This window comes from Berghia stephanieae, chromosome 7 (genome assembly GCF_034508935.2).
Source record: "Berghia stephanieae isolate SIO BIC M18660-M18661 chromosome 7, UCSD_Bste_1.3, whole genome shotgun sequence".
Classification (NCBI taxonomy): domain Eukaryota; kingdom Metazoa; phylum Mollusca; class Gastropoda; order Nudibranchia; family Aeolidiidae; genus Berghia; species Berghia stephanieae.
In genome coordinates this window covers 6,934,304-6,962,106 of record NC_088366.1, presented here as the reverse complement: position 1 = coordinate 6,962,106, position 27,803 = coordinate 6,934,304, and the positions used below count along the sequence as shown (strand labels likewise).

At 37.2% G+C, this 27,803-nt stretch overlaps 1 protein-coding gene across 1 annotated transcript; it reads right to left on the bottom strand.

The window, feature by feature from the left end:
• Positions 1–390: 390 nt before the first annotated feature.
• Positions 391–27,331, bottom strand: LOC144976434 (uncharacterized). The gene is made up of 4 exons (XM_078920724.1): positions 27,146–27,331; positions 15,614–15,661; positions 1,736–2,080; positions 391–399 (listed from the first exon to the last, which is right to left on the bottom strand). Exons 1-4 carry the CDS (start codon positions 27,281–27,283, stop codon positions 391–393), a joined length of 540 nt encoding a protein of 179 aa, XP_078776850.1. The 5' UTR covers positions 27,284–27,331.
• Positions 27,332–27,803: the final 472 nt, after the last annotated feature.

The window sequence follows — 27,803 nt, the reverse complement described above, 5'->3', positions numbered from 1 at the left end:
ACTTTATATTTTGTATAAAGTAATATACACTATACTTGCTTAAATAGCGTCACAAGGTGTTCCCAGACATCAGCTTTACGTAACAAGTAGTACGAGACATAACGCCGGTTTAGGGGATATTACAACATTTTCAGACACAGACTACACTTTTAACGGTCAAGTATTCACTTTCCACCTGAGTTTGATGAGGGAATGTGAGTAATGATGTACTCACAAGGAATTAAAAATCAAAAACAAAAAAAAAGAACAAAACATTATAAAAATAAATAAATAAATTATGTTGATGGTTTTAAAATATAAATAGCTTATTTCGACGTTCACAGCGTATTTTTCCATATTGTGTCGATAATGATTTGAAACATCGAAATAATGTTTTATTCAACATCACAATCAATGTCTCTGAAAAAGAAACACAACATTCTAATTAGTAATTGATGGAATTTTGCATTGAACAAAAATATACTCTCAGTTCAAAACTCATTGATGTGGCTTATACAAACGTTTTGCACAGATAAATAGAAAAGTTTGTTGGTATTAGGAATGTAAATGTAAATGTAATGTAAATATTGAATTTATATAGCGCCTAAACATCCACGTTAATCGTGCTCTGCGGCTCTTTACATAATAAAAATAAAAATGGTGAGAAAACTCGCAAGTACCACATGGGGAGCCTCACCACAAGTGCTGAGAACGTCTGCTTTGGCACTGTGCTATAGTGTGGGAGAATACTCTGCCCCTGTTTGGATGAGGAGCCCACATGTAAATCGCATTGACATCCGACTAAGAGAATCAATGAGAATTATAACAGGATGTCTCAAGTCAACTCCAACTCAGTGGCTCCCAACACTGAGCGGCATTGCACAACTAAGTTTTAGACGACAAGATGCTAACCAAAGGATGCATGCAAGAATTGACGAAGCCACAGACAACACTCCCATATAATCAATCGTAAAGGGGGCACCTTCAACAACTAGACTTATATCGAGAAGACCTTTCCACCTAACAAAAATGGTAGACTTCAATGTGGAGGAAAACTGGAGAGAAATGTGGAACAGGGAAACACCAAAAGGAGGAAACATCATTAAAGATCCAACCGAAAGAGTGCCTGCATTCATTAACGCCAGGAAATACTGGATTTCCTCAAACCGCCTCTTAACTGGACATGGCAGAACTGCATCAAATGTGTGCAGATGGAAACTTGGAAACAGTGATACCTGCCAGAAATGTCAGGCAGCCTCAGAGACCAGCGATCACATCGTCCTCCACTGTCCAGTCACTAAACTTAAAGGTCGCTACGAAACCATCCTTAGGGTGGAGAAAGACTTTAGAAGCTGGGTTGACGAAATACATTTGGAAGTGTAGCCATACGCTACTACTACTACCCACTAGTATCTCATTTGTAGATATTTTTCAGAGTTGATACCTATTTCAATAATAATCATTTCCGTCTTGTCATCATTAAATTGAAGTTTGTTTAGTTTCATCACACGTTAGCAATGCAATTTTCCATAACTGATACTGATGACAGCTCTGAATCATTATTGAGTTTTATATACAGCTGAGTGTCATGAGCATAAAAATAAAACGACTTTTTCGATTGATATTGAAATGAAATTTAAATTTGACACAGGTCGTTGCAGTCAAGATTTGCTTTTTTCTTCAGAGGTCTAGACAAGGCATGTTTCAGCATATTTGGAAAATCGGGCAACGATAGACTTTCATTTACAATATTTACAATTGCTGGAGCAAGATAATTTGAACATGATTTTTGGAGCCAAGTTGGTGTTTTATCTTGCGGGCATGATTTATTAGGCATATCTGACAAAATATATTTAACCTCCTCCATTGTTACAGGTTCAATTGACGTTAATATTTTATAACGGGTGTTCGTAGATTTAGTTGGTCGTGTCGTGCAGGTAAGTGTTGTGTCTTCCTGACGTGTCTCTTCAGTTGATGTTGCTCTTTCAGGCGATGTCACGTGCCTTGTCATTGTTGTGTCCATTGGTGAAGTCATGCTTGTTGTTTCAACTCCTGATGTCGTGCTGGGATGTAGATTTGTGGGGCTGTCGTTGTCTAGTTCCTGTCGGATGTTGGAAATTTTCTCAATGAAAAAGGTGTTGAATTTGCCACAGAGTTCTTTTGGAGATGTATTTGTAGGTAGACTGTTTGTATTTGATGGAGTGATCATGTCTTTGACAGTATTATAACGCTTTTTCGGGTCAAGTTTGCTTTTAATAAGCGTGTCCTTCACATATTGCCTCTTGGTACTGACTATTAGTTGATTGGTATACTTTTCGACTTTTTTATATATTTGCTTTTGAATTTCAAGTCCAAACCTATGCCAAATACGTTCCTTATGACGTCTGTCATGTTTGACCTTTCGGATTTCAGCAGTGAACTATTTGGAATTGGGTCTTAGGACGATCGTTCTGGATTGGAGGGGCGCATGATTTTCCAGACAATTATTGAGTGATGTGTAGAGGAGATCTAATTTTTCTGTGACACCGTGTGTATTCATAACGTTATTATTTATGTCCAACTCACGAATTAGGTCTAGTAATTTGGTGTGATTTATGTCTTTCGTTTTTCTATAGCGGACTATACGCCGATTCGAAATTGGGACAGGGACATTGATCTTAAAAAATACTGGGTGGTGGTCTGAAATGTCTGGGCTTCCGATCCTGATCTCACTAGTGGAAGTATCGACAGACCGTGTTATAGTGTGGATTATGGGAGGGGGGGGGTTTGTAGATTTAATCGAACAACGTCAAAAGGTATATAATCCTTTTGGCTCTCTCTGCTTTCCTCATTGTTGACTTTGAACGCCGTCTTTGCAGATCTAACTATAATAGTAAACTCCAGAGAGAGGAGGGGACATGGTGTGTATCATAAGAGATTGCCATTGCAAGTTTGTCATCTTTTTAAAAAAAACCTTTCTATGGTCAATCGACCTTATCCTTTACTTATCGTAATTATAGTTTTCCATCCTTGCCCGCGAAGAAGTTCATGAATTTATCTGGCAATATTTCCTTCATAGAAAATGGAGTTTTATTTTTCTGGTTTAGCGAAAGACTGCTCAGGGGAGTAAAATGTTATCCATTTGAATCCGTTAAATCTTTTGGATGGAATTATCTGAGTTACGCCATCTTCCAAATATCCATTCTCTGTTTTACTGGTGCTCGAGATCGTATTCAGGGTAAACCGTAGCAACATTGTTTTTTATTGTTCAGTCCGACACCCTTTTTTGAATTCAAGTTAATTTCTGTTTTGCTATTTTGTTCACTTAGGTGAGTATAATTTTACAAAAATGAGGCATTATAAATCTTGATATTTCAGATTGAATCATGTCGATGTGTTCATTCCTAAACTTTCATAAGATCAAAGCAAACGACAATGGATTTCATAAATCTTTCTGTTTTACCATTTGCTACGGGTGTGATTATTCAATGATGTACTCTCATGTGTTTTAAAATATTCACTGAATTCGTAGCCGTTGAAAGAAGGTTGTTGTCCGTTCCCAGTGTGTTTGAAGATGTGTGTTTCATTATCGTTACCACTACATATCTGGAATATTCATCCATGATCACCAGAATCTTTTCACCAATTGTTAGCTGTCCAAAATCTGCACTGAGGTCTTACCATGGTTTATCCAGCAGTATTGACATTCTTAGAGGCTCTCTTGTATTTGATGGTGTAGCCACTTGACGTGCAAACATGTAAATGTTGCTATTTGAAGCTCGAAGAAATAAATAATAATGTGAAATTGACCACGAAAAGAGATAAAATGGATGTTTTGGGTTTCCCCTTTATCAACGTTTGCAGATTATAGCGTAAATTAGATTACGATCCATGCAGGTAAATGCGTATCAGATTCCCCCCACCCAGTAGTAGTGGTCGTAGTAGAAGTAGTAGTAGTAGTAGTAGTAGTAGTAGTAGTAGTAGTAGTAGTAGTAGTAGTAGTAGTAGTAGTAGTAGTAGTAGTAATAGTAGCCGTAGTCGTAGTAGTAGTAGTAGTAGTAGTAGTAGTAGTAGTAGTAGTAGTAGTAGTAGTAGTAGTATAGTATTGTAGTAGTAGTAGTAGTAGTAGTAGTAGTAGTAGTAGTAGTAGTAGTAGTAGTAGTAGTAGTAGTAGTATGTAGTAGTAGTAGTAGTAGTAGTAGTAGTAGCAATAGTAGTAGTAGTAGTAGTAGTAGTAGTAGTAGTAGTAGTAGTAGTAGTAGTAGTAGTAGTAGTAGTAGTAGTAGTAGTAGTAGTAGTAGTAGTAGTAGTAGTAATGGTCTTAGTATTAATTATACTGGTATATAATTAAAGGAAATGACGATGGATTGCCGGGCGTCGAGGAGGGGGGGGGGGCAAGAGATAAAAGTAGTATAATATTTAAATGTGGTCCAGTCTCGAGTTCATACCGTGAGGTGAGAGGATGTGCAGTTTAAGTATCGGTTCTGCCTCCCCGTATTTCCTATGTTGTTTATTGATGTGACAGAACTGAAGGACGGCAATTTGGATGTCGTGCAATCCTCGATGACTGGTCCCATTGAAATGGTGAGCGACAGGTTTGTCCTCGTCATTTTCAATAGACGGCAGATGTTGTCCAAACCTGTCGCTTAATCTCTTTCCACTTTCTCCCACGTATGTCTTGTGGCAACGTTTGCAGATGAGAGTGTAAATTAGATTACGAATCGTTCAGGTGAATGCGTGTCGGATGTCCCACACAACAGTAACAGCAAAACAGATAGACCTATCCTAGTCAACACAAATCATCCACACAACAATGATGTCATCAAAATTTTAAAAACTAACTAACGTCAGATTCTTCAGGAGTATGTAGAAACGAGGGATATATTCAACAAACGTCTCTAATCGCCTACAGGCGGGACCACAATTTCAGGGAAAATTTAGTTAGGAGCCGCTTCACGATGGATATGGCCGGAAATCAACGTAAGACGGAGCCTTGTGGACGTTGCAGATGCAGGACATGCCCACACTTATTCGTGGAAAATTCCACCAAATCCCTGATAAAGTGTGTCTGTGTGTGGGGGGGGGGGGGGGGAGGGGTTAATCTCATGGACACAAAGATATTCAGATAACATCTGATAGATTACCCCCTCCGTGAGTAACAACAATATACGGTCCTGTACCGTAAAAAGGTCTGGGTGATAGGGATGGCGCCTATGTCTCATTGCGGTTACGACTTGCGTGACTTCATTGACACCTTTTCAAAACAGGAAATTTATACAATAAAACAGGAAGTTTATACAATCAAAACAGGAAGTTTCTGCTCACACTAAAGTCATTTCGCTACAATATTCAATTTTACATTGTTATTTATTTCTTGCCATGCAAAACAATTCTTTAAAACTTCATCATCTGCTTTTTTCATTACGTAAAACCATGTTTTATCTATCATTAAATGAGGTTTTAGTTTGTCCTTGATGACCTGAATGCAAGAGATCTATCGAGTAATCGTACAATCTGCGCACAACTCGTGACATATTGGGTCAAATCCCGATCTGCAGACATGACTGAATAAGAATGACAGTAGGCGGGAGTTCCATAGAGAAGGGAAACACATTTTCATCGGTTCGCAAACCTGTCACTCAAACCTATAACTCTACACTTGAACATACGTTGTTTGATATTTTTTATCTAGATCCACTTGAATGACTCTTAGTTAGATAATTTATCAAATGAAGTATTTAAAAATGCACACACAGACACACATACACACACACACACACACACACACACACACGCACATACATACCAGAAATTTGCAAGAAAAATAGTATCTGTGATTATATTTCATTATACGACGCATTTCAAACTCACCACACACAATGCTGACATGATTGTATCCTTACGACCGATGTGTTGTTCGTTTAGTGGTGATTAGTGTCGATGTGTAGTGACATTGTTGTAGTGTGCTCTCATTGTTTATGTGTGTGTGTGTATTTAAATGTGTGTGTGCGTGTGTTGTGTATGGTGTATACGCCACAGCGTCAAAACAGCGATATTTTAGTTCACGGTCATGTGTTTCCGGATGGCAGTGGTAGTAAGAGACTCAGTAAAGCATGAAGGTTTTTGCTCTGGGTTTCTCATATTTATTTTGTCTTATTTGTAATTAAATATTATACAATTGATGAGTAAAGTACAGAATTGCTTTTTTAACAGATGTATACAAAAAAGTCTGACATTTTCACATGTAAAATATTGCGTCAAAGGCTCCAGTAGTTTAATTACAAAACATCTTAAGAAGTGGTGTACTTTAGGGTATTAAAAAAAGTAATTATTTCAAAAATTGATTGTTCAATTTATGTCCGACAGGTGTTTTTGAAATTTGTAGGATTAAAAGATATGATAATCACCAAGGCTCATATCTTTAACATTTAATGATTTTTCACAACATTGAATTTTCCTTGTTGGTGTCAAAAATAAAGTGTTGTTCATCACATCATGGACATGTAACAAACATTCATAATTTGCCAATTTTCATTTTTCATGAACAGGAAAAGTAACAAATGTGTTATTGGTCCATAAAATGATATTTGAATCACCACAGGATTTGAATAAATTAAGTCATGTTGATTTGGATTGTCTGCGTAAAACTGGTGACACTTGTATGAGGTGACTATTTAAAATAAAGTGAAGTTTTTCAATCTCATTTGCAATGCCATGCGCCCTTAACTGAAGTTGCGCTATAGATTGGTGACTGCTTTCAGTGCCTTGCTCTCCTAATACTCCAAGGCCAAAGTTATAGCGTTGTATAAATGGTAGGCTATTGTGTTGTAGTATGTGTTGCTTTGGAATGGTTGTCCTGGGAAACTGTCGTCTGTATTCTGTCATGTATGTGTTTATTCTTGCCTGGATAGATGGAATAGTGTTTTGGTCAATGTGTTTAGCAGGTGAGATAGCACTGTGTAACTGACTAAAAGACTCATTGACGAGATTGAAAGAAAGCTCTATTGTGTGAGCGTGGCCAATAAGTATGGGATCATATGTGCAGGATTTTGGTACTTTTTATGACTAATTGTGTACGTTCTTTGTAAACTTTGGAGTTAAAATATTTGTGGCAGTGATTTCCTATAAATGATCTGCTGTGATAAGCTTGTGGTGTAATTCTATGGTGTTTAAGGACTGGATCTAAACTAGTGGCGACAGGGCCTGAACTAATTGTAAGATATTGGTATGGGATCAAAGAAAGCGTATGTTTTGTGTTTTTTATCATTTCTCTAAATCTGATTGCATCTCCTTCTTTTTCACTGAGAGCTAAGCAGGTTTGTTCAAATTCCAACTTTTATTTTAATTGTTGCCCACGTTGCCAATTTCTCTCATACTTCTTTACCATCACCTCAAGCTGTGTTGCTGTGTCTTTATTCTGAGATTGAATCTTCATGTCTATATTATCTGAAGCTACCTCCAACAATCTGTGATTTTTTTAAAACAATACCTAGTAAAATTTGGAGGTATGGAGGAGCAATGTTTTCTAATTCTACTTTTATCAAAGGCGTATGGAGTTCATTGTTATATTTGGAAACTTCTTTCTAATCCCCCTCCCCATCTTGAATAAAATATGTGTGGTCTGAGTGTAACATAGCCAGAGATCTTGGGTGGCTGATGGCCGCACCAGCCTTCAATATATGTCTGGGGATCAGGCACCACAATCACGGGTATGAACCTTGAGGACCAGAGAGGCCATAGAGTTTACAGAGAAACTCCTAGTCTCCATAAAAAAGCCTTATAAAAAGCCTCAATGCTTTGTCTCTCCATGTGTGTGTGTTTGAAGGGAACAATATCATGACCCAATTCACCCTCCAGAAATCAGACCATGTTTTCATGTGTGTCTCTAACTGCAGCTATTGTAATCACTATTGTGTTTTGTTTGGCATTTAGGTTGTCAATGTTTACAACTTGTAGTGTAAATTTGATGGAGTGTTTCCCATGGTCACCCCCAATTTTTACCCAAATTTCATCAGATGGAATGACGTCGTCATGCCAGGTTAGCACTTGTGTTCCTGCATATTGGTCTAACATATAATCTACAAATTTTGGAACTTCTTTAATTTTACAATAAGGAACTAGGATTTCATTGTCATCTTGAATAAATGTTTTATTTTCAACTGTAATAAAATCTTGTGTTATCTCTCTAGAATAATTCCCAAGTGATACTTCGTTTGCCAGTTATATACCTATATCTTTCAATAATTTGGAATATTTTCTACCCTGTCACCAGCTGAGTCCTAACGTCTCTTTCATCACTAACGTCTGCTCTTGAGAAATTTTTATTTTCTGTTTCAAACATGCTTTTCTATAAATAGTCTGTTTTCGTTTATGAGGAATTTTTTTCAACTCGGAAGCTAATTGAGTGTCCTGTGATTGTGTTGATGTTTTAGTTATGTGTGACCTTGTTTCTTGTAACATTTTACTACGTCTTCTCTTTGTTGGTGTTTTTACTAATGACGAAACTTTTCTTGGTACCACTATTTTTTGAAAAGTTAATGGCTGGCCTTTTGTCTTGCATTTTAATATTGTTTTCTTTGTACTTGTCTCTAGTTTTCTTTTGGTTAAACGTTTGTGGCGTTTTTCTTCTCTCTGTGTGAGTGATTGGTCATATGCCTTACTAAGTGAACAGCTAAAGGACGAATCAAGTTTTGTGATAGTTGCAATTGGTGATGTTGAGATGTCAACGGTTTGTGATTTTTGTGATTTTTTAGGTGTTGATGAGGCTACAGGTGTAGGACTATATGTAATATTTAATGATGGAATGGTGTCAATGTCATTTTGTGGAATTGTTGGTAGTGAATCATGTGAAATGTCATCTAGTATATATTCCGGTATTTCACTTTGTATAATTGAAAAGATTTGTTTTATACACCCACCACTTAAACTGAGTTTGTGTGCACAACTTGAACACTCTTTTGATTTCACGGATTTATCATAGTGACACCAAATTTCCTGTGCCTTTAAAAATGTTTCTTTTGCCGATTTGAGAGGTCCAGAGCTCTTTCTGCATTTTATTGATCTAATTGCAGCTGAACATTTCAGACAAATAAATTGCGAATGCTTGTCCTCTTCATCAGTGTTAATATCCAGTCCATATATCAGCAAAACATCCCCAGAAAAAATGTACATTGGTATGGCTTATGGTAACGTTTTGATTGTTTCTTTGAAATATTTATCTTGCCACAAAGGCGGCACAAATTGTTTAATAATGTTTTATGGGATCCAAATGTATGATCCATCACACTGTAAGAATAAAGATAACACAATTACACTTAAGTATCTAAGAGTTACACATCACACAAAAATTTTAAAGATATAATTCATTCAAAAATAAAAAGTATAACACTTCCTTGTATTAACTATGTAAATTATAATATAATTAATCGGACCGTTTTAAAAAAAAGATTTTTTTTTAAAAGCATAGTTTCATAATAAACTTATACTATTTGTTTAGAAAGAACCAATACAAAACTGAACAACATCTCACGAATGAAACTACAAAGAAACATCAGAATTTCTACAATATACAAGAGATGTGTCAAAGTTGTAGCTAGTAACAAAAACTAAAATCTCATATTAATGAAAATACTGTTTTAAAAAAAAAATTGTGATAATCCCCTATCATCCATACTTAAAAGACGGGTATATCACTATAGCCACGCTCCAGTGAACACGACCATGACAATGCGGATACGGCTGAGTGCCTGAGTCCATTCAACCTGACCAAGTTATCACTGAGATTAAAAAACATGACGCAATTTTTTCACGAGTACAGTCAGTTTCAATGCCAGCATATTAACTTTTGCCTAAATACGTGCCCCTCTTTTATTTTCAAAATGGTACTCCACGCCTGTCCAAGTACTGCGAGGAATGACAATGTCTTTAATAATTTAGTTGATAAGGAATTACATAATATTCAGTTTGGATTTGACGAGTAATCTATACTTATTTTATAATTGATGCCATTTGATATATAACATGTTTTTGCATATCAATGATGTATTGACAGGGCACCAAAGGTAGTATAGTCGCCGCCTAGGACAAAAAAACTCGTCGCGTTTCACTTTCGTGTAAAAATTTAGTTTTCTTCACAGTTGGTAAGCTTAATATCTTAGAAAAAATTTTGGTCGATTGGAATTTTGATTCGACCGCTTGAAGGTCATCCAGAGGTCAGTAAAGTTTTAAGTGAAGTCGTGCACATTTAATTACTTGTAAACTATTGATAATTTAAAACATCGCTAAGAACAAAAATACTTTCATTTGTAATAAACAATCTTCATACCTAGTTTTGGAAAAATCCCTCTAAACATGTACGAGTAATTGCCCTTGATTTGAATTTTTGATGAATAAATAGATTCATCTTTAAAAGTAACTTGTTACACACGCTTTATTGTATACAACTCAAAGAATAAAATTTGCTTATTAGGATGTTAGTGACAAGAATGTAAAATTACAAATAAATCGAACAGTGTTTATTGAGTTATTGCCTTTTCTTTAAAAAGGGGTTATGTCCTTCTGGACGAAAAAACAGAAATTTTTTTTTTTTTGCATGATTGCTAAGTTAATATATTTGAAAAATAATTCGTCGATTGGAATTTCATTTTGGCCGATTGAAGGTCATCCAGAGGTCACTTAAGTTCAAATTGCTGTGAACTACATTAAACAAGTAATTAATTGTAAACTATTTATATTTCAAAACATCTTAAAGAACAGAAAAACGATCATTTGTGTTCAACAATTTAATACAACGTTTTGTAAAGATTCCTCTCAATTTTCACGAGTTACGGCCCTTTATTTGATTATATATGACAAAATATATCTTTATAAAAAAACTCGTGAATCACGCTTTATTGTATAATACTTGAAGAATAGAGTTTGCTTTTAGGATATTAATGAAAAGCGTGTAAATATTTTAGCATGTAAAACAATATGTGATTGAGTTATTCCCCCCCCCCCTTTATAATGGAGTCATGTTCTTGTAAAAATATCTCTCCAGTTGGTAATCATTCGTGCAAAAGTTTATTTTTCTGTATAATTGCAAGGTTTAATGTCTTTGAGAGCATTTTGGTGAATTAGAATTGTTATTCCACAAAATGAAGGTCATCCAGAGGTCAGGAACGTTCAAATTAAGGTCTTCTACATTTACTGAACAGAAAAAAAAACACTTTTATTTGTGTAAGAATGTCCATACACCGTTTTGGCAAAAATTCTCAAAATGTGTACGATATCCAGGCTATTAGTGTCAACTCTTTGGCAGCAGCAACATCATTTCTCAAAGCGGCAAATGTGATGAGAACAAGAAATGTACACCAAGTCACTAATACCGTCCTGGAACACATTAAGGAAACAAGCATATGCTGAAAATGGAACATCGATGGAAATGAGAGAATGGATTTAAACAGTGTCGAAGAAATATCTCACATTTAAATTCTGGTCACTGGTTCTGAAGTACCAGAGATACATATTTCTGTTCATTCGGGCTAACCGTGAGCGAAAGTTCAATGTAATGATAAGTGCTCTTAAAGAGTTAGTGCATTTGACTTTTGTGTTGGATCATCAAGATTACGCAAGATGGCTTCCAGTATTCATTCGAGATTTGGAAAACCTACCAAAAGCAGTAAGGGAAGAAGTCCAAATTGGGCGATTTGTTATTAACAGAAGCAGTCACCGTTTTTCTTCAATACCTATAGATCACGCATATGAGCAGATGAAGAAAAAATCAAAGGTGTTGGTGGTGTCATTAGCTTTACGGAAAATCTTCAAATGTTGGAAAGGTGGATGGTGGCTGGCCCAGTAATTTGTAGAGCTGTTGAAGTGTTTGAAGGAATGCATTGAGGTCTTGAAGAAATGCCACGTCATGAAGAGGGTGGTACGTCTCGGCGAAGATTCCTTTGTCATGTAAGGGATTTGATCGATGCTGTCCTTATGAATAACAATCCATTTGAAGAGCAACTGAACGAACTTGTATCCCTAGACAATAAAGTGTTTGAATCCCCTCAGTCAGCAAAATCAGTATATCTCATTGAATCGCTGGGGCAGATACAATTCAATACTTACCAAAAATGTGTCCTAGACTCGAGGGAGACAGCATTATCAACACCAATCAAAAAAAACAATCTACAATTTTCCAAGAAAACAAGGGTTAAGAAAAAAACAACAATGAAACTGAAATTAGAACATTTCAAGTAACACGCAGAGCTTTTTGGGAAAACATTTCTAATTTTGGACAGCCGGGGTGGAGATCTAAAAGAATTTTTAAAATATGAATTATCAAGCTTTCCATCCGCTTTATCATCTGAAGGAATGCTACAATCATTACCAAGTTGGATCTCTTGAGATGTCTGATGGATTCAACGATAACAACGTTTGATGTTGAGCCAATATATCCAAGAATTTACGACTTTATCGTATAGGACGGCAGATATCTAATTCATACGTTGTCAAGAAAAACAACCAAAGGAGAAACATTTGAAAAAATATTTTGAAAAAGTCTTTTTACCACGAATTTTACATGAATTGGATCGGGCATCAAGAGTCGGTGTTGTTTGGGATCGTTATTTTCCAATGTCCAAAAAAGAAATCCCTCGAGAAAAACGCGGTTATTTCAGTCGGCAACGTGTGACAAGTTTAGCCAAAGTTCTAGGAGACTCGCATCAATTTTTGATGAACGCGGACAACAAAAAAGAGCTCTTCAATTATCTGTCCAGCAGGCTTGCAATGGAGAATTTCAAAGAAGGGAAAGAACTGTACATCACAGAGGATAATTTTGTAAAGCATTTAGGTAGTGGGATTCCGATAGGGCAATGCAATCAATAAGAAGCAGGTACCCGCTTCTTGGTCCATATTGTACACGCCCTCAAACAAAATCACTCGGCCTTATACAGAACGGAGACATCGATAATTTAGTCATCCTCTTGGCCAATCATCACCATATAATCGCAGCAAATCTAGCAGCTGATATTTGGATTTATTCTTATTCAGAAAAATCAAGGAAAGTAATAAATCTGAACAGCATGCCGCAAGTCTTGACCAAGAGACTTGCAAATCCCTTGCATTCTTCCATGCAATGACTGTTTGTGACAGTACATCTGCTTTCAAATCTAAAGGGAAGCTTTCATGTTGGAATATTCTTACTAAAAACCCCAAGGTCTCCTGTTATTCGTGAATTTTCAAAGATTGTGGATGCTCCTTTTCACATACCCCCTAGTCTCTGTGAGGCCGTTGTAAATTGTGTATGCCAACTTTACAAAGGTGATGCCAATGATCACGACATTGATATCCTCAGGATGAATATTTTCAGGCACAAAACGAGAAACTTTGACAGAATCCCTCGAACAAGTGATGCTCTACATCAACATCTAAAAAGGAGTGTCTTTCAGGCAAGCATTTGGGCTACACCCAATGAGGCATTGATGCCTAATGAAAATCCAAACAATTACAGATGGACGGAAAGTAATGATAGATTGATTCCTGTTTCGACCACATTGCCTGAGGCCAAAGATGTATATGGACATAAAATGTTCATGAAAACAAAAATCTTCCCATTTACGATGCAAATGCATGAAGGCAACTTTGAATTGCAGCCTGCTTTGTAAATGTCAATGTACTAATTTGAGATTTTCGGTTTGTTTGTTTTTTGGTCAAGATTTGAAATCTTAGGCTATGGTGATGACGAGAAAACGAGACCTAAAGGTTGTTATACAAGTTAACGGAAATAGACTAGAGTAAGTTTATCGTGCACATTATGAGGTCGTAGCCAGAATAAAAATAACAGCAAAACGTTTTTTAGAACTAACAACCATCCTTACTTCCGCCAACAAGGATCAGAATGCTGAAATGTTATGTACATTTTGCACCCGTGTGCGGCTCAAAAATATGGATGCTAAATAAAAACCTGGACAGGTTATTGCCTGAAATTGAAATGTGGAGTTTTCGACGCTTTAGTAGAAAAATCTGGAAATAAAATAAGACCAATGAGGCAGTCTGAAATATTCTAAACCTATGCCCGGAATTCTGTATATCAATAAAGACCAGGAAATGGAAATACTTTGGCCACACTATACGGTATAACACCATCTGTATAACCATCGAGGAAAGAAAAGTAGTAGACAAGAGACCAAGAGACCGCCCTCCAAGTTCATAGCTAGACAATATCAAAGGATGGACTGGGATTACATGTGAAAAATGCAACAGACTGGTACAAGACTGGGAGGAATGGCAACTAGTATTATTTTCAGTAATAAGCTTTAATAATTGGCGATAAATCATTGAATACCTTCTATTATTGTTGTAATCTACAAATGAGTTTAACTTATTCAGTAGCTTATATCTTTGTATGTCTTTAAAAGTATTGTTTTATCAAAAAAATTTCCAAATGTTTCACAAATATACACTTGATTTTTTTGTTCAATGTGAACAAATGGCAATAACTCATTTGATTTTTGACATAGAGCTAATATTTGTTGTATACAAACTATAAACATATTGCTAAAGATTGTTGGTCTTAGAGTGTTATAGATTTCCTATTACCATTCGAGTTCTATTTTAGTAACAAAATTCAATGCGCGATAACTCCGTTAACCGTGATCGGATTTATGTGCAATTCGTAAATAATGTTGTTTTTTGTGTGCGCTTTTATTTGTTGTTTTTACAAGTTATAGTTTTATTCACAGTTTTTGTGATATTCCGAATAAATATACTTTTTTAAAGAAAAAACGACGTAGATAAAGGGCAATAACGCTTTGAATTACAGTATGAATGTAATTTTTTTTTCATGTGATATATTTAAACCCGTTTTCGTTTTTTTTTTTTTTTTTGGTTATTTGCGAGTGATCAAATTATTAATATTATGGGAGTTATAAAGTTAATGAATGAATTGACTATAATTTCACCCTGTTTGACCTCTGTGTGACCCCCGAAAGGTCAGATTCAAGTTCCAATCGGACAAAATGTTATTTTGTGTCTGCTTATCTGGCTTATGAAGAAAGTTAAACTTTTACACGAATTCGAAACGCGAAGGGCCTCGGGGACCCTACTAAGGCCTTGCTATTGGCCTTGTTTAGCTCTTATTTAGTATAGTATTTCATTAAAAAGTAAAATCTATGAAAGAACATATCAAAGTGCTGGTTCACACATCTCTCTATCTATCTCTCTCTCTCTCTCTCTCTCTCTCTCTCTCTCTCTCTCTCTCTCTCTCACACACACACACACACACACATATATATATATATACACACACTCTCGCTCTAATATATATATATATATATATATATATATATATATATATATATATATATATACATACATACATACATACATATTCGGCTATCTATCTCTGTCTCTCAAAAAAACTAAACAAAAGAAAAAAGTCACCGAAAACAAACAATTCTGGCGAATAAATTATACCTTTGACTGCCTCTCCAGCATAAAACCTCCACCACGACTTTGAAAAAAACCGAACAGGCTCAATCGAGAACAAAGAGAGAGAGTACAACTTGGAATGGGATAATAGATATAAGGGGGATTATGACATAGCAAAAGTGATCTCTCTGCCCTTGATGAGAGGTCAGAAGACCTCATCCAGAAAGTGTTATTTTAGGTATGAGCTACTTACTTCATTATTCGTGGCCGTATCAGTGATAGCAACTGTCATAGCGAGGAGCTGTTTCGTGGAGGAAAAAGAAAAAAAGTTTTTTTTATATATATATATATATATATATATATATATATATATATATATTATATATATAGTAGTGTGTGTGTGGGGTGTGGTGGGTGTGTGGTTGTGTGTGTGTGATTTTGAGTGAGTATGTGTGTCGCATGTTCAATTACTTTGAGGCAACCAAAATACTGTTCACTGCAATATGCTAACAGTGGACATTTATTTCATGGATGGTGGTGGTTGGGAAGGGTGGTATCCGGAATATTTTCTCCAATTGAACAACATGACACCCTTGTCTAATTCAAATTCTATTAGAGCCCATGGAGCTGGAATGTCAATTGTTTGTTACCCTTTGGATCGGGATGTTGTCAGTCGCAAAGCACTTTACATCAGATATATAAGACCCGGTGTAATCCGTGGTTCAAGGCAGGGATTAAATTGTATTTTTTTTTTAAATAGTCATAATGCTCCGACCACTTGGATGTTTTACAAAGACAGTTACCATCTACACCCGAAGAATCGCCCTTTAATTTAGTTTAATATAATAGAGGCTTGTAAATCTTAAGATTCTCCAGTTACATGATAAATTATAATAAACAGCGTTAAGTAATGGGTCTTATAGCTGTCTAAGAATATAACCTTCAAAATAAAATTATAAGCAATGAACAAGAAAAAAACCCCAAGTTCCAGTGCACTACTCATAAATATGGCGGACTAAAAGCAATAACACAGACGCCGTGCCGTTGATGTGTGTTCTAAGGAGGGAGTATTCAAAGCCATTGGCCTGTTATTTACAGACGTTCTGTGTTGTGTGTATCTGATGTGGTCTATGGAGCGTCCGCCTTTCAACCATAAACGAATCTCTATCTACAGGAATTGAATCACATTCTTTTTAAGCATGCATTTATGACCCCTTTGCTAAAAAGAAAAGGAAATTATATCCCCCGAAGATTTGAACAAATTTCGTCTCGTTTCCAATTTACTCTTTCTCTCGAATATCCCTGAAAAAGAGGTTGCGAGGCAACTTAAAAGACATTTACTCAGATTTGATCTTTAAGAACCTCATCAATCTGCCTACAGACAGTACCACAATACCGAAACTACCCTTATTAAGATTAATAATGATCTTCTTTGTGCTGGCCAAATTTCCATCTTAGCGCTGTTAGATCTAAACGCAGCCTTTGGCACCATAGATCACTCCATATTAATTACACGTTTGTCAAAGACATTTGGAGAATCAGATATTGCCTTAGTTATAGACTAGAAACAACTGGCCTAGACAACAAATGGTCCTCCGTCCTTCGGGAAATTCCACCCATAAATAAATAAAATAACAACCTGTGAGACCATATTCATTTTTATAAAACCATTTTTCAGTACATTTTGAAAGGTAACAGTTATGATTCAATTCCTGCCCCCCTCTCCTCCCCCCCCCCTTCCCATATAATTATTTGCTCTGTTTCGGAACATTTTTGTTCATTTAATTGGGGGGGGGGGGGGGGGGGGGCGTCTTATGATATATTCTATGTTCGAAAGAGAATTTCTGTTATGTTCCTCTTGATATTATGTTTTGTTGTGAATATCATGAGAAAGAGTAGGGTTTTTGGCTTTGATTAAGTGTTCTATTTTTGGGCGACATTCTTATGGACTTAAACGACATATAATAATCTATACCATAATCATATCAGTTTTTTCCCCTATACCATAACAGTTCTCGCTCTCTCTCTTCGTTGTTTGGCTTTGTTTATTTTCTGTCCTGTTCCTGAACATTATTGTTAAATGAATTTATTACATCATTCATTCGCTTTTTTCTGTGTTTCTAAGCGATATTTTTAAAAATCATATGACGATAGGGAAATGGGGTATTACTATATGCAGCATTTCATAGAAATAAAATAATAGAAAATATTTTACAATTTCACTATTCTAAGGGAAGGGATAAAATGGCGCCTACGGGAATCGATCACAAATCGTCGACTAAGTCAATCCTTCAGTCATCTAACCAATTTGGCCAAGCAAACCTTTTGAATGATGACATATCGATGGCCCGTTGATCAAACCTCTGAAGTAGCGTTTTTGCCAATCCGCTGATCGAACCTCTGATGTCAACTTCAGAGATAAGCGCGCCCTCTTACTCTTTTGTTTCAAGATGATCAAATCTCTGATGTTAGTTAAGAGCTTTAATCATCTGGTTTTTATTTCAAGGTAGACGGAGAAGTATTGCGCTATCCTCTGTAAAGTGTTCAAAATACGTCTTGTAAATAATGTGCAACGGGTTTTCGTGGGTTAATACAATTGTGACCCATCGTCTCCAAGTGGTATTATGTCGGTATGAAGGTAGATGTTGACTTTATAGCCACACATATAAAACTTGGGGTTCGTTTCTTTTCATTATAGTGGGGAACAAATACTATTTCTTGAATTGCAAAAATATTCTAAGTTCTTTTGTCTCATTCTTTTATTTCTAAAATTTAATTTCGAGATCACGTTCATCTGGACATAATACCGTTTTGAGACGGAGGGTAACATTCGTGTTTACAATTGTAATTTGCATACTTTGTTTTACAATGTATAGTGTTGTATTGACATCTAGCATGTTAAAATATTATAATCATTTTGAGCAGCAATAAAAACCACAGCTACTAACTGAATAATCAATTTCTAAAGACACTTTGCTAACGGGAATCAAACCCATTATTTCCCGGATGCCTCATTTGTAATCGCAATAACAATGTACGGAAAAAGAGATTGAATTTTAAAATACCCCGACCACCCGTTCTCCCCCATCACGATTTAAAAAAAAAAATTAAACTTTCCCCGCCGCCGAGAATATGGAACGATTCTGTCCTTGAAATTTATTAGACAACAGGTAGGTGGTGTATGACATGATCATGACAATAAGCCAATGATAATATCACGTCATCATTATGACACGTCGGTGTTATCCTGATATGGTGCCACCTTTAAACCCCTACTCCTTCCTACCACACAAAAACATGGTACGATTTGTATTAGCGCTACCCGCATCACGTCATTTATCTTACTACTTTTATTATTGATGCAATGAAGGTATATTAATGACACTACATCTACAAGCGTTTACATAGGCATAGCTATAGCTCTGATTCAAATTCCAAGAATCCAAGAAAAAAAGGATAGAATCAAACACGTTTCGTCTTCAAAGAGGAAGAATGATGGCGGACATGACAAAACAAAAAGCTTCGCCAGATAGCCTTTCTCCTGCATTAAAGAGATTAATGATTGGAACCTCCAACTCAGTCATGCTAGAGACCGATCTTGATTTATATTCAATACCGGCTACACCATATTACAGGTGAGGCGGACAGTACTATTAGAGGTATAAAACATTTTTCAATCAATCCTTATTTTAAAAAAAAAAAAAAAAAAAAAAAAAAAAACACTAGTTAAATGGTTTCTGTGCAGTGAGAATATCGTTGGCAAATATATGTACGTATCTAAAATGTATAATCTCAATTGCTAATCACGAACGATTTATAGTAACATTGTTATACAAATAAATGATTCAGTTCTGAATTAAAAAGTCAAATATAACACAGTTCGTTAGTGAAACAGTTCCGAATATTCATTTATCAAATGCCTACCTATTTTAATTTTCTGATTATCTAATTCATGCCTTTGGTAAATTATGACTATGATAAGAATCGGTTCGATAGCATACCGATTTTATTGGATAGAATGCTTGTTTTCTTGTTCCTCAACCAGACTTCGAAATACAAGCTCAAACTGACCAGAATGATCGACCTCAACAAACTTTCCTCAACACAATAAATGAACAACCATCGGACAGCATTGAGCCAAACACTTCACATAAAACTGTTGATCAAGGATTTGACAATTTGTTTCCATAAATAATAGAAGACTTATAGTCTTTCAGTTTTATCCTTTTTTTTTGGTTTGTTTTTTTTTTTTTTGTTTGTTTTTATGGTTGTAAGACAAATTGATCTAGCTATTTCAAGTATTTTAATCTTAACTGCGCACGTCTTTTTCCTTCCTGGTAACTGGTTTTAGTAATGTGATTATAAGTCTTTGCGTAATGCATAAAAAGTGCCTAAAGAATACAAGCAGAAATGCATACGGGTGCTAGATGATAAATATGTACTAAACTGATTATAATCATCATTCCAAAGGCTTTATATTGTCAATGTTACTTATTTATTTCTCAGATCAAACAATCCAAGACGACTCAGAAATGATTGAAGACAGAGAACGACGCCACTCCTTCAAATAGGCCTAACAATGAAGAAGTTGTGGAGACACTACGGACATTTCAAACACGAATCACTTGGATACGACAGATGACCAAATAGTAAACATAACTGATCGGCTAATTAAATGTAACAAAACTGATGACAAACAAAAAGACAAGCCGGAAAATGTTATGTTGGAAGAAAATACAATTCATCAATGAAATGCATATATATTGAAAAGGAAGCGAATATATTGGAAGACAGATGTTATTGCAAGGGAATAGGAACGAAGTGTATCGAAGTAACAGAGGAAGACAGTCAGCGTATTTTTCATTTCTTTTGAATTAAATTACAGACTTGGGAAGAAAGGCACATCTTTATCAAGACACTTGTCGATATCCGCTGTTCGGAAAATTCTGCTAAGAGAAGATCGGTTTTAAAATATTTTTTTCAAACTAAATGGAGTAAGGAAATCAGTATGTAACAAAATGTTTTTGAACACACTCTCACTAACTGACAGGACTGGTCGGAGCTGGTGCCTGAAAGATGCAACGCAAAAGCCACAAAAAGAAGCGATCCCAACACTATGATACAGAAAACACATTGTGTTTATCAGTTTTTGAAAAAAAAATCAACACTATGCCCCCCACTGTTGCCGGAAATCGAAAACAAATTGTACGTGGAACGCATATACAGGACTTATACAGACATTTACAAAGCGTATAAGATAAATGCTCCGAGGATGGCGTCACATCTATTGGTTGACCTTTTTACGCAGCTTTTTGAAAAAAATAACGTGGCTTTGTTTAAGGCAAGAAAAGATAAATACAATGAATGCGTCAAACACGAAAGTGGAAATTTGATGAAATGGCATGGAATTCTCATCGCTAAAAATGGGAGACAGCTCGGAGTAAAAAGGAAAAGGATAAAGCTCAACGAGCAACAGATACGTTATTGATCTCAATGGACCTACATGCTGTTTTATGATCTCCATAGATTCAAGCCTCTGCACTTTACTAAAGGAGTAAGTTGACAGTTCACAATTTCACGATATTTGATATGGGAAGTTCTGAAGTGGATTGCTATGTTTGGCATGAAGTAGCGGGAGGTCTGACCGCTAACGAGTTTTGTAGTTGTCTCTACAACTACTTATGCGCAAAATTAATAGCTGGTATTTACAACAATTTAATAATCTACAGCGATAGATGCACCTATCAAAATAGGAACAAGACGATGTAAAAAATGTTGAGCTTTTTTGCAAGGAAGTATGGCGTCACAAAAGTATTTAGAGAACGGACATACTCAAATGGAGTGTGACTCCATCATTGCAGCGATTGAAAGACAGTTGACGAATAATGGCAGACCTTGTGACATTTTCACACCATCTGACAAAATTACAATTATACAAATCTCTCGCAAGAATGAAGACACGACTCCATACAAGGTACATTACTGTACTGTCCAAACTCAAAGATTGTTCTTGGAATCTAAGGCGTCGGCCTTATAACGATAAAACTAAAATGTCCACGTCTTTGGCCGGATATGAACAATATACATATATGGGTATAATATCGATGGCATCGGCCAAGGATAAGGCTATTAAAATGTTCTGGCTTTGGCCACAAACCAAAAGAAGAAAGGTCTTACATCCAAAATTCAACAGGGTTAGAGTTAATTCATATACTAGTTTCTTTGGCTTTGGCCCCAAATCAACAGGCCCACTAGAATGGGAAAGAAAACAATATTTAATTAACCATAGAAAATAAAAGCAAATAATACTTAAACTAGATCACCTTTACACATATCACGACACTATAAACTTCTCAACACACGTGGTCACTGCCCAACGTGCATGGCACAAACTATAGAAATAGAAAGTCACTTGTATTAATACAATCATAATATAAGCAGAAAGATTGAATCAAATGAATAATTCCACCAACCACAAGGCCTGTAACAATTAAAATCACAATTTGATTTTAATAAAATTAAGTACAACTCTTGCAAAACAGCATCGGCTGAACTTTGCATAGAGAATAAAATACGTCCGAATCGTCGGACGGCCAACTGGTGAATGGGAAGGATGAAAGTTTTACAAAAATCAAGAAACAGAATTTTAAAAGAAAAGAAATACTTAAAGAAATGGTCTCTCTTTGTGTGCCAGGAAATGACTCAACGGGAAAATCCATGACCTATGACATTTCCGAACATAAATTAAAACAACTTAAGGGGTCCTGCGCAATACCAAGAGCAGTCCCTATTTCTATTACAGAGAACTCAACAACAAAAAGACGTATACGACACGATCATCACATCGGGACATTAAGTTAGACATTACGAACTAAGAATAACATTAGGTCTAGCGTATACAATACACCTAAGTAAACATTCATAATAACATTTCGTGACAATCATTGTATTTGATTTGTAACTTACCTGGTAAATATAATGAAATATATCTATTGTGTTCATAGTTAATTTTGCATTTATTGGATAACGAAGATTGAATTGAACCAGTAAATTTAAAAATTTATAAAGAATAATGAATAAAGCATGAATTGAAATGAAAGATTAAAAAAAAATATTAACCAATAGGTAAGTGAAAAGAAAATAAATTGATTCCAAGCAAAAAACATTTTGTTCTTATGGTAAAAAAGACCGATGATGTACATTATTCAATTTTGCTGAAACTTTGTCTGAGATCAAAACTTATGATTGCAATAATGTTCAACATTTACAAGTTGTTCTCAATCTACAATATTTGTTAAAATTTTTAAAATAATAATAATAATAATAATAATAATAATAATAATAATAATAAATAATAATAATAATAATAATAATAGATAATAATAGTAATAATAAATAATAATAATAATAATAATAATAATAATAATAATAATAATAATAATAATAATAATAATAATAATAATAATACAATAATAATATAATAATAATAATAATAATAATAATAATAATAATATAATAATAATAATAATAATAATAATAATAATAATAATAATAATATAATAATAATAATATAATAATAATATAATATCATCATCATCATCATCATCATCATCTATTTATCATCATCATCATCATCATCATCATCATAATAATAATAATAATAATAATAATAATAATAATAATAATAATAATAATAATAATAATAATAATAATAATAATGACACTGACAACTTGTAATACAATGCATAACAAAGTATTAAGAAAAGTATTTAGATCAGAGGATAGCCAATAAGTACCCCCTCGTGGATCTTTACCTTGCAGTTGGTGAGGGGGCTTGAGGCACACGGGAGGGCAAAGGTGTAAATCCCGGTCGACCGTCACGAGACCATCCCGGGTATCGAGCCAACGAGCCACATGAGCTGCTCGCCCCGGTGTGTGACTAAATTTGATCCAAACCCGGTGCCCGAATAGCAGCCCTATCCCGGGCGCCACACTATTGTCCTTATGTCGAGTCCCAATCAGTCCCGTCAATGGCGAAGCGGTCTGCCGCCTAGCCAAATAATACCGCGTTCGTGTCGCCAGGGTCGTCGGCACGTCCGAGAAAAAAGCAAACGTCCCATGCATCAATCGATTCGCGGCCTGCCGATCGGAAAATGCGACGGCGGGGATGGCGAGCTGACGCGTATATTGTCCCTGAACGTCGAGAGCCAGAGTATGGCAAAAAATGAGCTTTTATCAAAGCTATTGGCCGTTCATTGCGTAGATATCCTCCTTTTACAGGAGACCCACCTTTATTCAGGCGCGCAATCTTCCCGATTCCAGATCCCAGGCTATACGGTGGTCCAACGCGAGGACACTTCGAGGCTCAAAGGAGGGGTTAGCGTTTACGCTAAAGAGCCATCGAAGGTAAGGGTCATTGAGAGCGTAACGGACAGCAATGGGGTGAACCGAATTTCCGTGGAAGTAGGTGGACTGTGTTTGCATAATATTTACAAACCACCTAGAGCGACTTGGACTACACCACCGGTACCGGTGGTCAGCCATCCTTCCATCTGTCTGGGAGACTTTAATAGCCACCATCACGAATGGGGCTACCGAGACTGCAACGAGGCAGGAAGACAACTCCGCTCATGGATGGACTGTAATGATCTACACCTAGTGTACGATCCTACAGCCAAGGGTACCTTCCGGGGTACCCGCCATAAGAAGGAGTACACTCCAGACCTCACCCTCGTAACGAAAAGCGCGAACGGTGAACCGCTGCAGGTGAAGCGGACAGTCCTCGGGGACTTTCTGCATAGCCAGCACAGGCCGGTTCTTGTCACAGCTGGGGTGACAATACCGAGGGTGCAGTCTCTCCCACTTTGCAGATGGAATTTCAGGAAGGCTGACTGGGAGGAATTCAGTTCCTATATCGAGCAGGTCTGCCCTGCCATTCCTCCCAAGTCCAAGAATATAACCAGATTTAGTAGGCTACTGGTTAAGAGCGCTCAACGCTCTATTCCACGGGGCAAGCGGAAATTCTACACCCCTTGCTGGACAGCAGAGTCGGAAGAGCTGTACCGAGATACCAGCAGACCCAGTCCCAGGACACAGCCGATAGACTACTTCAGTCTCTGGCAGAGGGAAGGAAGCAACGGTGGCAGGAGACCGTGGAAAGTCTCGACTTTACACACTCCAGCCGCCACGCTTGGCGTTTGATAAAGAAATTGGACCCAGATCGGAATTTCGCGAAGGCTGCACCGGAATGCGAGGCAGACACAATTGCCAAGAATATTAAGAACCGTAGTAAGCGGGTCCCTAATCAGGCTTTTGAGCGCGGTGTCCGCAAGGCGTACCGTACGATTTTGGACTCGCTACCTGCGGAGGAGTCGGACTGGACGGCCCCGTTCAGTCCCCGAGAAGTGGGTGCAGCCATTAGCGAAGTAAAGAACGGCAAAGCAGCAGGGATAGATGGTGTATATCCCGATATGGTGACGCATCTGGGCCCCAGGGCACGGGCCTGGCTAGCAGAGGCAATGTCTGACGTCCTTGCAAAAGGAAAGCTTCCACAAGTGTGGAAGCACGCGAAGATAGTTGCCATCCTGAAGCCAGGGAAGCCGGCGAAGGAGGCAGACAGTTACAGACCCATATCGCTGCTGAGCTGTCTTTACAAATTGTTGGAGCTTGTTCTATTAAACCGATGGGGGCCGGTCCTAGACGCTGCCCTGCCACCTGAGCAGGCAGGCTTCAGGGAAGGGAGGTGCACCACGGAGCAGGTCATTGCCCTTACAGAGCATATTGAGCACGGGTTCGAGAGAAAACAGCAAACAGGTGCTGTGTTTATAGACCTATCAGCGGCGTACGATACGGTCTGGTGCGATGGGTTAATGCTCAAACTTGCAAAAATCATAAGGTGCAAAAAGACCTTGAAGTTGTTCTCTTCGATCTTAGGGGAAAGGCAATTCTACGTCGCGCTGGGAGACGTCACGAGCAAAGTTAGGAAATTGAAGAATGGGGTCCCTCAGGGGTCGGTACTTGCGCCAATGTTGTTTAACGTTTACATTAGCGATATGCCGAACACTTCCTCCCTGAGGCTGGGATACGCAGACGACTGGGCACTCGTTACTCAGAGTAAAGTGTGGACCCGTCTCGAGAGCGTACTCAGCGAGGACGTCACCAGACTCAAATCCTACTTTGACAAGTGGTACCTGAAGATGAACACTTCAAAAACCGTGGCCACTGCATTTCACTTATGCAGTGGTTGGCACACCCGTAAACTGAATGTCCTAGTCGGGGACCAGCCACTCCCATATGAGCCGCGTCCAAAATATTTAGGGGTGACGTTGGATCGCAGTCTTACCTATCGGGTTCATCTCGAAAGGGTTGCCCGGAAGATAGAGAAGCGGAATAGTCTTCTGAGGAAGCTGGCGGGATCGACTTGGGGCGCTAGCCAAGCGCTCCTGAGAACATCCGCCCTGGCACTATGCTATTCCACCGCGGAGTATTGCGCTCCAGTGTGGGGTAGAAGCAGAAACGTTGAGAAGGTGGATGTAAAACTTCGCAAGTCGATGCACATAGTGTCGGGAACGCTAGCAACAACCCCTAGAGAATGGGGCCCGGTAATGGCAGCGATCCAGCCCCCCGATGTCCGGAGGGAGACCATTACGGGAAACTGGCTGAGTAAGATCAAAGAGAGAGGGAATGGGGATACCCCTCTCATGCGCATAATGAACGGTGCCCCCGTTTCGAGCCGAAATAAGTCCCGGCAACCCTTGTACGCAGAATCCCTGACTACGGACAGAGCTGCACATACGAGATGGAAGTCGGTTTGGACGAATTCAATCCCTCGTGGGGCAGGGACCTACACTCCTCTAAGCTTGGTGAGAAGTTGCCAGGCTTTGATACCAGTAAGAGGAGACACTGGGTAGCTGCGAATCGGCTTCGGTCGAGGAGCTGCCTAACGGCCGGTGCGTTACATCAGTGGGGTCTAACTTCCTGTCCTTTATGTCCACGCTGTGGACAAGAACCCGAAACGGCAGAGCATCTAGTCGAAAGGTGTGTTGTGACGATGCTACCAGGCGGGTTCGCGACGGTGCACGAATGCGGACCGGACTTTGCTGATTGGGTCGATCGTCATAACATAATAGTGTGAACCATAAGAAGCTGCTGCCAATAAGTAGCAGCTCTCCTTTATCTCAAAACCTGTTGATCAAACCTCGCAATTGACATCGGATGACAGATCGTCGTGAATACGCCGGGCGCGAAACTCTGATGTCGACATCAGAGCTTTGATCAACGGATTCGCGAAAACGCTACTTCAGAGGTTTGATCATCGGGCCGTCGATATGTAATACATACACAGCAGGCCACCGCTCGACTAACTAGTTGTCTAAGTAATTATTTTTAAAATCTTACATTTATATTTTAACATAATTTTTTTACATCTGTCTATGTACATTATAAAATTATTCCGTGTATCGAAAATGTATGAAAGTAAATCAGAGCGAACTTTTTTTATGTTTTAAAATAATTACAAACTATTATTTACAGACAGATTGTATAAAATTCGGCTCAGCGAAACACATTCTCATTCAAAGACTAACAAGCAAATTAATTATGAATGTATCTATAAACCTTCACAACATTATTATTATTATTATTATTATTATTATTATTATTATTATTATTATTTTATGTTATTATTATTATTATTATTATTATTATTATTATTATTATTATTATTATTATTATTAAACATTAACCAAAAATTGAGAAACATCAAATAAAATAAAGAAACTCTTACCAGAATTAGAACGTTGAAAATGTTCATTTTGATGAATAGAAATAGCACGATTGAATTCACAGCTGCAATGGTCGTCCGTTGAACACAAATGAATTCAAACATGAGATGGCCGTTCTTATCGGTGTAAATGTAACACATTCAATCCCACGTGTTTCTACAAACAAGGCCAAAGTATTAAAAAAACAAACAAACTAAAAACACATTCAATCCCACGTGTTTCTACAAACAAGGCCAAAGTATTAAAAAAAAAACAAAACTAAAATACAGTCGTACCTCCATAACCCGGATTCATATAATCCTCTTCCTAATATTGAAAGTTGCTGTTGGCTGGGCACCCCTTGTAAAGTACTTTGAACACGTTTAGAGAATATTGTGCTATATAAATGCTCATGTTGTATTCTTTTGGTATTCGTAGTCCTAGTAGTGGTAATAGTTGTAGTTGTGGTTGTTTCACATTATCTGTCAATTCCAGGTACCAATTAACATCTGAGTTGAGTAGGCATATAAAGTTATGCAATGATTAAATACACTTTTCTTATGAATAATGATCCATCTAAACACAGACCTTATACGTACAATCACTGTGAATGATGATGATGATGATGATGATGAGGAGGAGGAGGAGGAAGAGGAGGAGGAGGAGGTTGAGGAGGATGAT

Coding starts and splice junctions, on each gene's coding strand:
- LOC144976434 (XM_078920724.1), bottom strand. CDS start 27,283: ATGTGTTACATTTACACCGATAAGAACGGCCATCTCATGTTTGAATTC. Junction 15,662..27,145: donor TTTTCAACGTTCTAATTCTG/GTAAGAGTTTCT, acceptor TCCACGAAACAG/CTCCTCGCTATGACAGTTGC. Junction 2,081..15,613: donor ATACGGCCACGAATAATGAA/GTAAGTAGCTCA, acceptor AACATCCGACAG/GAACTAGACAACGACAGCCC.